We start from the raw sequence: 12,492 nt of genomic DNA, 5'->3' as shown, positions 1-12,492 counted from the left end.
AGGCCAATTTGATTCATATTCATGAGCTGAAAAGCAACAAGTTCTTAATGAATCCTGTATTTTGCCTAAACTTGGCTAGAATAATTTACAAGTATTGGCACAAATAAAAACTCAACAAAATTAGTTTTTCCTCTGTTCCTTTCTTCTGTATTTGAGTATGTCAGTTTGTGTCTAATTTAGGTGACATAGTGGCTTAATATATTCATACTGCATCGATTCAATCTGTACTGCTTGACAGATGGGAAAATTTGCCATCGCATTTGCATTCTTAATCTTCTTTCTGTTTGACACTTTGCTTATGAAACATTTAATGACTGTTTACTTCAATCAGTTTTCAAATGGCTTAAACCTTGATTTCTGTCCTAAATGTTGTTTTTCTTCCTCTCTTGCAGGACATGAGTTGCTGTCGGAGCTGCAGCAGAGGCGTTTCAATGGCTCTGAGGGTGGAGGAGGAGGTGGCACAGCCTGGTCACCCATGGATGATGAGCTGCTGGCTCAGCCCCAGGTGATGAAGCTCCTGGACTCTCTGAGGGAACAGTACACAAAGTATCAGGAAGTTTGCCGACAGCGCAGCAAACGCTCCCAGCTAGAGGAAATCCAAACCAAGGTCATGCAGGTAAAACCCTGGGGGGTGGAAAATAAGAATTGTAAACAAATAAAAATCACTTTCAGATAGCCAGGTTGTGTTGTAGAAGAACTGTCTTTAGGTTGCCTTTGGTGCTTTTCAGTTTTCAGACATTCCAGTTTTCTTTGTTTGAGCCAAAAAGCAAAACTGTGTTGTACAAAGAGATATCTTTGCCTTTTATGAACACCACATGATGTGGTGTAGTGTGAGTTTCAATTTCATCTGTACACCATTTTGCTTTATTTGTATGTCTAAATTTCAGTGAGGTTTAAAAAAAAAGACATCTTTCTCCACAGCATCATTTCAGACTGTGGCTGGGTTTTAGTACTTTGGTGAATCAGCAGTCTTGGTCCACAAATAGAGCCATTTTTGGTGGTTCTTTGCACCATTCAATCTTTAGTCTTTCCGCAGAAAAGATTTGTCACATAATTCTTACACAAACGGTGCTGTGCTGTCTTCTTGGAAGGCTTACAAAATGCACTCCCACAAAATTCCCACTGAGAATCCGATTACTATCGAGAATCACTATGTGTCGCATGGTTTTAACACATCTCGCAGCTTTCAAGTTTAGAATGAGGGAAATTAATTTATTCGACATAGCTTGTAGGTTTGAATAATAAAATAAATCCACGCAAAGTCTAAGATTAAAACAGTAATTTGAATCCATGACCTCTCTCAGAGCGCGCTTCTCATCAGTGCATCAGTGACCTGCACGCTGCGATACAAGACTCACTCACATTTCACGACAGCTGACAGAACTGTCACTTGACTAGTCGTGTCATTGTTGCATTGTCACAAAAATTTATAATAATTTGCACACCTTTTTTAAGAATTTTAAGCCATTTGGTACTCATGCGCTTCAAAGGTTGTTTTATGTGCCCTAACAGTCGCATTCAAAGCTTGTGCGTATAAAGTTGACTCGCGAGTATTATATAAGAGTTATTTTCCGTAGTTTGTTGAGTTTAAGCAACCAAATACAAACAATATGATGTCTGATGGGTGTTGACAAATAAAACGGTTTCATGGCACACTAAAATAAAATACAGGGGGAAAAAGATCAAACAACATTAAACAACACTGCGTCGTCAGTGTTGGTTTTGTATCAGACACTTGCAATTAACATCAGTCTATATGAAAAACAAGCTGAACTGGAGTTAACAAGGTCTTTGGCTGGCGAATGAGGAGATCTGTGTTTTGTCCGCACCTGAGGCAAGTGCAGCACATTATATGCCATTATCACCTTTTACAGGTTAGGATATAACATTTATTTTTTTTGCTGTTTAATACACTTGGCCGAAATCTCATGATATAAACGGTCAAGCACTTATGCACAGGATATTTTAAACGTACAAAAGTATATTGGCTAGATGGCAAAAAAAAACTACTTCTCCAGTCTTCAAACACTCAAAAATAATAGCCTTTACAGACACAGTGTTTGAGTATGTTGAGAAATGCTTTACTATTCAAAGTTATTTGTTTACCCTTGCTTTGTGGATAAGCATAGATCTGTCTCCTCCAGGCTGTGCGCGGCGCTCAATCTGAGTGGAGGCGCATGAAGTGACGAGGTTTCGCTTAGAGCTTAAGGATCCAATGGCGTTACCAAATTTTACAAGCTCTTTTAAATACTTATCATTGGTTAAATATTTCTAAAACCCTGTGATTTAAAATAATAATAACAAATTATAATATTATTATTCATGGCACACATCTGTCTGCCATACTGAAACGCTGCCCCTGGAGGAGGGGGATCCACCAAAATGAGGTGCCGGACCGGATTTCGGAGGTTCCAGATCCGGTTTGTTCCGGCACAAATTAAGCCCTGTGATTTCCACAAAAAAATATTAAGGAGCTGTTTTCAGCACCAAGTTAACATATTATACTGATTTCTGAATGAAAATTCAGCTTTGCCATCACTGGCATAAATTACATTTTAAAATGTTTATATAGAAAACAGTTACCTTACCTTCCTACTAACCCAGGAAGTAACTTGTTGCAGTCTCTATGAGCCGTAACTATAGGAATTACACTGCCATGATTTTAAAAGACAATATCTCCGTTTTCATTGAGCTTTCAACGCCATAACTTTGCAGATATTTTTTTATGATCAAAAAGCAACATTACACCCTAATTAGTTAAAGTTAAAAAAGTTTAAAGTTTTAAAAAGGGGAAAGTTTAAGTTAAAAAAAAGTTAAATCACAATCAACCACCCCTTTAAAATCACCTTGGAAAACCTCTGATGGTTATTTCTATACATTTTTGTATAGAAATTCTGCAACCAGTATTTTTTAGTTGGTTATTGTAATATCTGTAGTCACCAAGTGTAGTGTTTAGGTTATGTTAAGTTTAGGTTAAGGTGATGGTGAAATCAGAGGTTGTGTATCGTATGAAAGTCTCTCAGAGCCACTTTTTTTGGATGAAACCAAAATGTCTGTTTCCATGGTGATCAGTATATTGGAAGGTGCACATCTTATGTGTCTGAAAATAGTTTGGCCTACTTACTTCTGTGAAAAATTGCGCAGGGAAGGGGGAGGGGTCATTTGTAAGCCACAGTGCCTGAAGCAATTACAGACAGGAAGGCGAGGTAAGCAGCGGTTCTTAAAAAGTTCAGTCACCTCAGCGTTAGACAAATTAATGACTTTCTTCACAAAGCAGGCTCTCTTGCTGCTGTTCCAGACTTTTCATTTGCTCCCCTAGTTCATTAAACAATAAAAGTTTAATTAATTTGTCTTCCATTTCAGTTGTTATTCCCATTTCTTTTACCTCTCAGCTTGAGAATTGAGACTGAACTTGCATATCAAGCAAGTTAATTAAATTGTTAGTTCACTCCTAAGTGAACAGTTTGTAATTTTTTTTTTCATCATGTCGTTCCAAACCTGCATGCTTTTCTTTCTATGCAACACAAATAGATGAATTTTGAAGAAGAGCAAAACACCATAAAGTTAATTGACATTTGAAGACACAGTATTTGTGTGGAAACAAGAGTGAAATACAAGTCATTATCACTGACAATCTTCCGTTTTGCTGCAGCTCTGAAATCCCTTTTGTTCTCTAAAATACTCATGTTCTTTCAAAATCTGACAGCTGAAAGATCGTGCAGCCCTCCAGACATGCAACCCACATTTGTCTTTTTGTAAACGAGTAAATATCTGATTTAGTAAATCTCTCATATGGGCTCTCATCGACCTGATCCTGTCATTTAGATAATTAGATTTGCTCTGTGTTCTTCCTGATTTCTTTCCGGTTAGAGTCTGCTCAGTGGCTCGGGGTCAAATGTGGTAGTGATTCACTAATTAAAGGTTTCTTTGTCTGTGTTTGTTTGGTGTGTGAGCAGGTTGTGAATTGGCTGGAGGGTCCTGGCACAGAGCAGCTCTGCACACAGTGGGGGATTGGAGACTCCATTCGTGCTTCTCAGGCCTTGCAGCAGAAACATGAGGAGATCGAGAGTCAACACAGTGTAAGTACGACCACAATCTCTAGTGCATGTTTTTTTTAGGTATGTATAGGCTCTGTGAAGTGCAAATGGGGACTTTTTGAAGAGTTTTTACATAGGTCTGTTCCATACAATGAATGTTTTGCATGACCATGGCAATAAAGATCCAAAAAAAACACTTTTTTTTTTTTTTTTTTTTTTTTTTTACCACCAAAATAAAGGATAAACAAGCAAAAGCAGTGATTTTGCGACAGATTTTTTGTGGCCATAGCTGCTAATTTGTTTGCAAGGTTTTATTTTGTGTTTCAGTCAAGTGTGAACTCGCAATAAACATTTGTTTTTTCTCAATACTTTAATTTTCATTTGCAAAATGTAAGTTTCTTTCGCAATACTTCAATCCATATCACTGGTTTTTATAAATATAAAAGCAAACTTGTGTGTGTGTGTGTGTATATATATATATATATATATATATATATATATATATATATAAATAAAAAAAATCAATTGAACATGCATCAGTGTGATTAAAAACGACCTAAAATGAAAGAAACCATCTTTAGGAAAAGCTTATTTGAAGTGTACTTTTTTTTGGCTTACATCCCATTCATTTACATAGAGAGGGAGGGGTTTATGACCTATACTACAGGCAGACACCAGATGGCGATCAAAAAAGGTTTGGGTTCACTTTTCAGGGCATGTGTGGCACAACTGAACTAAACAGCTATGTCCACTGGTACTTGTAGTCTTTTAACCAGTGAATTGTAAATGGTGTACATTGAATACTGGTGGTCACTGTGGTATTTGGCCTTAAAAGTTGTGAACCACTGTTGTAGACCATAGAACTCAAACAGTTAGAGCTTCTGAAAGAAAAATGATCCGTCAAATCAACTTAAGTTAAGTCGGATGACACTAAAATGCTATATTCTACAGTTGAAGTCCTGCCAGTAGGCGGCGTTATTGATGTAATTTACTTGCAATCACATGCTGCTGTGATTATGCACACTTTGTTTGAGGAAATAAACATGTATTTTTTTTTAGGTTCACTTTTAAATCTTGGATTCAGGCTGATCTGGGAGATTTAAGTACATAAAGTCATCAATCAGAGCTTTATGTTTACAGTCTTTGTAAATGCATTTGATTTGCTTTAAAGATGCGGTTTTCACCAACAGATTTGCACAGTTTTCCTGGAGGACAGCTGTTTGGCCATCTGTCTCAGGAGTGGTTTGTGGTGTACGTTTGGCTTGTCTGAAGTTGTTACTGCCTGTGTATTTCTTCAGTGTGGTTTGTGGCTCACTGAGATCACAAACAGCCTCTTTTATTTACAGGCATCTCTTTGACGTAGAGTTGTTGCTATTGATGTTTTGTTACAGGAAGGTGATGTTTTGGAGTGTGTGACTCTGTAGATTTATGGTTTGTTGGACAGTGCCCTCTTTGCCATGTTGAGTCAGGTACTGAGCCGATTATAGACATTCAATCCATAGGTTTTGTAAAAAGTGATTTAGTGTTAGTCATCATGCACAGTGATGCCATAGTGGTGAGCTTTCTTGGAAGATGGTTTAGCAGTGGTGTTATTTCAACATTCTGTGAACAGGGATTTTGGACACAATAGTCTATAATAATCTAGAGCTAATCATTTTCAAAAGAACATGTGATATAAAGCAGCTGCTCAGTATTATATAAATACATAAAATATATAAAATGCAATTTTATTCTTTATTCCTTTCTGACCCCAAACCTTAGAATGGTATCAAGCAATATTACCGGTAGTAGTTATCTTTGCCTAAGCATTCACCACCAGTTAACATTGTTAGCCTAGTTTTTCTATAAAAATGTACGGGGGAATTAATGTGTTAATTATAAATAAAAATTTGATTAGTTTGTTTGATACAGTTAATTTAAAGGCCTTGTCATCAGTCCATAATCTGCAAATGTTCTACATTTTAGAGATTTTGTGGTGTTGTATTTATATTTATGTTTCATAGGAGCTGTTGTATCCATTTGACCTGTGGTGTTGGTGTACTGTTTATTGTCTGGAGATCTTTATGAGTGCTGGTGGTTTGTTTAACTGTGTTTTAACCGCTCACGTCATGCTGTTTGCTGCAGGAGTGGTTTGCCGTTTATGTGGAGCTGAACCAGCAGATCGCAGCCCTGCTGAGCGCAGGAGATGAAGAGGATCTGATGGAGCTCAAGGGTCTGCAGCAGCAGCTCAGTGACGTCTGCTACCGGCAGGCCAGCCAATTAGAGTTCAGACAGAACGTCCTGCAGTCTGCCCATGAGTTCCACATGACCGCACAAGATGTGAGATTCAATACGATCAGATAATATCACTAGATCTTCATGGAATCTGCACTCACAGAATTGCATTCTAAATTAAAGCTCTGCAGAATTCCACCGAACACAAACACATTGTGCATGTAGATACATGTAAATGTTCTGTCTGGCTACTTTGATGCTTCCGCTGTCAGTACGGTGTAATACTATCAGATCTGTTGAAAGTTGACATTAAGTAACATTTGATGATTTTTACTTTTTAAACACACAGTTCTGGGTTCTAGAGCAAAAATTTAAGCGTCCTAAATTTAGCACTGACACAGCCATTCGTTTCAAGATTTTCACCTAAATTGGGGAGTTATGAGCTACTTTTAGCCTTCAGATGTTTTTGTAATACAGGCCCTTGTCTTTTTGTGCTCCGTTCATCTGGGCCTGTTATTCTGAATGAAATCTGATTGAAATGCAGCAACTTGCTCAGCCTCTGAAATAAATGTTCTTTTCATTTAATAATATGAATCCCTCTTAGATATTCATCCTTTCCCCTTTATTCATCTGACTCCATTGTGGTATTTAACACCCGCTTTTTGTAATCCTATCTAAATTCCAGAAGGAAAAAAAATCAAGTCTCGCCCTACTTTCTGTTTTTCTTTTGTTGAATATCCTGTTCCCCTTGGGTGTTTGTCAAAGTACAGAAATAAAATGTCTTGAAGTCGACATTAAATGCCATTTGCGCACATTTAAAGCCACAGATTTCCTCACCGGCAAGCACAGAAAATCTATGTACACATTCATTGTGAGCCTATGTATTACTTAGTTAATTATTTTATTGTTTATTGAGTGTTTCAACTCTATGTGAATATATATATCTATAGAAAGCAGCTTTCTGATGTGTTTGTCACAGATGTCCCAGCAGTTAGACGGGCTGTTAGGCATGCTGTGTGCGGACGTCGCCCCTGCAGATGGAGCTGCAATCCAGCAAACTCTCAAACATCTGGAGGAGAAACTCAAGAGCGTGGGTAGGAAATGCTGTTGTCCTACTCGTACCTCTGATCCTGGTTTATGTAATAAAAGTTTGATAAACCAGAACTTTTGGTGCTTATGCATCATATATCCGGATGACTGATTTTCAAGAACCACCCTAGACATCTAAATAAAATAAATTGTGTCTGGTTGTCTCGTCATTTATTGGTGTTTGATCATGAAACATGCTTTTTTAAAGTAGCAGACACTTGTATTTAAAGCAGCTAATTACAAAAATAATAATAATTCTTAAACTGAAGTAAAACATTAATTAAAACAAAGTGTAATCTGCTTCTCCATTTTATACTTAGTGCTTTAAACAACATATACATTTTAAATTATTTATAAAATACAAGCCTTGTTAATGCAACTTTTTCAGGGTGACTGGCATTAGAATCTTAAAAGTTTCCTCTCTTTCTGTCTTCCAGAGGGTGCCTTGCAAAGCTTGAGAGAAAAAGGCCAAGTACTGCTTGACCAGATGTCTACCCAGACATCCTTTTCCTATGGCAAGGATGTAAGCATTGAGAACAAGGAGAATATCGACCACATTCACAGTGTCATGGATGACATGCAGCTCCGTAAACAGAGGTTCCTCTTCTCTTTTCATCATTTTTAATCATGGACATGGCACTTCTGGTGTACCAAACAAAAGCGATGATGGCCCGATGTGTTCGCTTGTGTTTTATAGGTGTGAGGACATGGTTGATGTCAGGAGACTCAAGATGCTGCAGATGGTACAGCTCTTCAAGTGTGAGGAAGATGCTTCCCAGGTCAGAGCTTGAAATTCAGACGGAGAGACTCTTAGAAGTGGGTCTGTAGTTTCTGAGGGGCTGTAAAGGCCTTTTAATTTGTTTCGCAGGCAGTGGAGTGGTTAGGAGAGTTGCTCGATGCTTTGTTGAAGACCCACATTCGACTGGGAGATGATTCCCAGGAAACCAAAGTGCTGCTGGAGAAACACAAGAAGTTTGTGGATGTTGCACAGGTATTTTGAATGTCCTCAGCTGGCACACTTATCAGCAAATTGAATGAGCAGCTAGACAAAATCAAACCCCAATAAATTTAATTTAAAAATTAAGTATTAAAGTAGTTGTGATCTAATTTAATCCTCATACATTTTCATGGATTTATATATGTATATATTATTATTAAAAAAAAATTAATTACACTTTAATAAATATTTAAGTCTTATTAGAAATCTTATTTTTCCTCTGTGTATGAGCGATTATTTTTTCTTCTTCTTCTTTTAAGAGTATTGTTAATTGTTGGAGTATCCAGCCCATGTTCTGTTATCGGTTCAGTAACACCTTCCTTTTGTGCTTTCAGAGCACCTATGATTACGGCCGTCAGCTGCTGCAGGCCACAGTGGTGCTGTGTCAGTCTCTGCGTTGTACCACCCGCTCCTCCGGGGACACGCTGCCCAGACTCAACCGTGTGTGGAAACAGTTCACGGTCACGTCTGACGAGAGGCAGCACCGGCTGGAGATGGCCAGTGCTTTCCACACAGCTGCAGAGAAGGTTGGTACAGTTCTGCAGAACTAATGTCATACCAAAACTAAAGGAGTAGTTTAAGGAAAACTGTCACCATTTACTCACACTCTTGTTGTTCCAAACCTGTATGAATTTCCCTCTTCAATGGAACACCATGGGTGAAATTTTGGGTGAACAGCATTATTACGGAAAATATAACGGCAAATGGGTTTGCCCCACCATGAGGATGTATAAATATTTATTTGTGTGAATTGTTCCTTTTAAAATGTATTGTTTGAGTTAATTTATCATAAAGAGCCATTGTTAGTTTAATTCTATTTATTATGACTCCATAAATAACTATGGTCTTCCTGTTGGCAGCACTAATGTTTTTTATGGTGGAGAACATTTGCATATTTGTGTATTTCTCAATTTCATATTGAGTTCAAAAGGCTATGAATTTGCATTTTGCAAAACTAGTGTGTTTCAGTGATGTGATCACATTTACTGTCTACAAACTTCCCAGCTGTAATATCAGACAGTAACTGGCTTTCTCCCTGCCTTCAGATTCTGAGAGAAAGCCCTGAATCAGCCGAGCTGATGGTGGATGTGGCATATGAAGAGGTGGAGACTGTGGGGAAAGGTCTGCTGGACAGGCTCACTGTGCCAGTCATTTTCCCGGATGGGTAAGAACCGAAAGGCCAAAGTACAGTGCACTTTTAAAGCTCTGTTACTCTCCATTTTCTCTTAACTACCATTAGTCTAAGTTAGGGGTGTGCCATATCATACCGTCCACGATAATCAATTAACCGTATAAATAAACGGTATACATTGTTACATGATAAAAAAAAAAGTGTCATAACACATTATCAATGATATAGTGACACTGACATATGGTGGATATACGCGCACAACAACACCACAAAGCCAATAGGTGTGTTCAACTTGAAGCTGATTCTAGAGCATATTTGAGAGCAAACTCTTACCTTCAAAAATAGACCAGGACCAAATCTTTATTAAAGTGGCATGGAGAGGGGAGGGAGACCGAGACTTCAACCGACCTGCACGTTTTTACAAAAGCTAATCAATTGCACACGTTTTAAGCCTTGCCAATTTCAACATTCAAAACAGTTTAAAGCAATTAAATAGATGCCATTATTTTATTTTTTTTCCTATATCATCATAAATATCGTTATCGCAAATATTTTTTAAATATCGTGATATAATTTTGAGGCTATATCGCCCACCCCTAGTCCATTGTAAGTATGCATATCCTTGCATGTTCATCTTTTTTTTTTTTTTTGCCATTTGTTAGCTTTATTTTGATAGGACAGTCGGTAGACTGGAAGCAAAGTGGGAGAGAGGGGGTGGGATTAGGCAAGGTCAGCGAGCTGGGACTCCAACTTGGGATGCAAAAAGCGCAACAGCGCTATTTGTCTGCACGATACAGCTAGCACCGCCGACATGTTAATCTTTATTTCTACATGGATCAGCATGTAGAGGCTTTATTTATTAATATGTTGAAAAATCAACATTATTATTATTATTATTATTATTATTATTATTATTATTGCAATTAATAATGGTTATGAATTGACAGAAATGTATAGCTTTAATTCCATTTCACTTTGAATTAAGTGTCTGCCAATTACATAAACGTTAGCTTCTTTTCCTTCATTTATTTATATATGCTTATTCATTTTCATTCACTTATATTTATGTACTTATTTATTTTTCTTTATCTACATGCAAAATCCTGTGTGTAGATGTCGTAGTAGTAGTCATCATTTCTGACATAATCATACATTTATTTAAAATGTTCAATAGAATTGGAGATATGATGCATGTTGGCTGTTTTTCTTTTACTATCTGTTCTAATTCATTAATTTTAAAATACTGAATTTCCTTGTGTAATAATTCATATGTAAACACATTTCTATTTGCCTCAAACTAATGTAACCTATCCAAGCATAAACTTTGAATATGTACATCCTTTATTGGATTGCTTTATCATCTTAGGCTGTTATTCTACAATCTAAGATGGAAATGTTTTGTTTTTCTCATCCTTTCCTTCCATCCCCATTCGCCCTGGTTGCAGGAGCGAGCAGTTCTTCGGCAGCCCGGGCGACATGGCCTCCTCGGCCGAAAGCATCCGTGAACGGATGAAACTGGTGGAGGAAAAGAGATTCTTACAGGAAGAGGCGGATCAGCGGCTGGATGAGGAGGCTCTGGAGGCGGGGCCCAGGGAGAGTTAAGAAGCCGATACCCCTCATACCCTCTTGCAGGAAGCGTTGCAGATGGCAGCACAGCGCTTGATCCTCACAAGCATTTCGCTGCTCTGTCGGCCTGGTCCAAATGTGGCCCAGATCACCCACAGTCTCTGTTGTACTCCACTTCACCAAGCCATCTTAATTTACAGAGCGATTTAAAGACTCCACGGGCTTGCGTTGCATTACCTGTGTGGACAGCTGAGTACTAAATCGACCACGCTACTTTGAACTCTGGCCTCCCTACAAAGCTTTACCTTACCTGTCAACTCTTTCTCCTCCCAGCGAGGCGCCTTGAGCTTGTAATGGTGCTACTAAACCTATAGAATGTACATAAAGCAGCATCTTTATCCCATTTGTATCTAGTGCTCTAGATTTGTAGGCCTTTCCTGACCGTAAGCATTGTATTTTCTATTTCTTTCCTTCGGTTGCTTTCTGTTGAGAATTACCAAACCTTCTCTCTTGTGCCAGGATAAATATCCATCCGCAAGGCCTTTGCTGAAGATGGTGATTAATGTAGAAGCGGGACATGACAACACATCAGAAACTGAAGCTGTTGTAGTTCAGTAATGAAGGTACAAACAAAGCAAAGCTTTAAGGTCCAATGTCGAATTGTTTAGAGCTTTGTTTTGACAGTAAAATGTGAAACGGAGCTATGTTTCATCTCATAAATTGTCAGTCTAATGCGTACGCTGCTTGCATATGGATGCTTGTCGTAAAATATTAAATTCATATTTAATTTCCTTCTTTTTTTGTACCTTGCGTACCTTTTAAATTGTATAATGCTTTTGCCATTTTTAAAAGGCTATAGAGTATTTTATGAAAATATCAGTTGTATAGAATAAATGAAGAAACTAAGATTGGAGAGGAAAGGCTGTCTCTTTTTCAATGTCATAAAGCTGGCAGGTTGTTACAGTTTACAGGACTTTGTTACTGTATGTGTGCTTTGCATAAATCTGCCCATATTGTCCATTACTGTACATGAGTATTCTAGCACCCTAAATAAACATGGGCAATATTGCATTCATTTTCTATTTTTGTCAATGCATTTCTGGCTGATTATAACAGTTGTTATGCATACTAATTTACTACCCCAGTGTTCAAAAGTTTTGGGTCAGTAAGAGTTTAAAATGTTTTAAAAGCAGTCTCATGCTATTTGACCAAAGATACAGAAAAAACAGTGAAATATAAAAATTCTGATAGATGCTTATATTTCTGATTTAATGCAAGAATGTCAAGAAACATTTCTTTATATTATCTCTTTATGGAAACCAAATTCTTTCGGGGGGCTGTTGGCTGGTTTCTGCAGTAAAAATATTTCTAAAAAATGTCATGCATATTGCATGAAATTTTTATATAAATGGTTTCTTATAACTTCCAAAGATGCCAGGCTGTGAGTGCATAAGTCG

At 37.7% G+C, this 12,492-nt stretch overlaps 1 protein-coding gene across 1 annotated transcript in view; it reads left to right on the top strand.

Moving 5' to 3' along the window:
• LOC127965439 (SEC14 domain and spectrin repeat-containing protein 1-like) overlaps window positions 1–12,110 on the top strand; it is a 28,076-nt gene extending 15,966 nt beyond the window's left edge. Inside the window, exons 10-19 of the mRNA XM_052566254.1 lie at window positions 393–616; window positions 3,957–4,079; window positions 6,162–6,356; window positions 7,231–7,345; window positions 7,778–7,937; window positions 8,038–8,119; window positions 8,209–8,331; window positions 8,673–8,864; window positions 9,384–9,502; window positions 10,915–12,110. Coding sequence (XP_052422214.1) covers window positions 393–616; window positions 3,957–4,079; window positions 6,162–6,356; window positions 7,231–7,345; window positions 7,778–7,937; window positions 8,038–8,119; window positions 8,209–8,331; window positions 8,673–8,864; window positions 9,384–9,502; window positions 10,915–11,071 — 1,490 coding nt within the window. The 3' untranslated portion in view covers window positions 11,072–12,110. The remainder of the gene's footprint in view (window positions 1–392; window positions 617–3,956; window positions 4,080–6,161; window positions 6,357–7,230; window positions 7,346–7,777; window positions 7,938–8,037; window positions 8,120–8,208; window positions 8,332–8,672; window positions 8,865–9,383; window positions 9,503–10,914) is intronic.
• The last annotated feature ends 382 nt before the right edge of the window (window positions 12,111–12,492 follow it).

This window comes from Carassius gibelio, chromosome B9 (assembly GCF_023724105.1).
Source record: "Carassius gibelio isolate Cgi1373 ecotype wild population from Czech Republic chromosome B9, carGib1.2-hapl.c, whole genome shotgun sequence".
In the NCBI taxonomy this organism is placed as follows: domain Eukaryota; kingdom Metazoa; phylum Chordata; class Actinopteri; order Cypriniformes; family Cyprinidae; genus Carassius; species Carassius gibelio.
The sequence above is the reverse complement of the archived record's forward strand: the minus strand, read 5'-3'. Positions and strand labels throughout refer to the sequence as shown.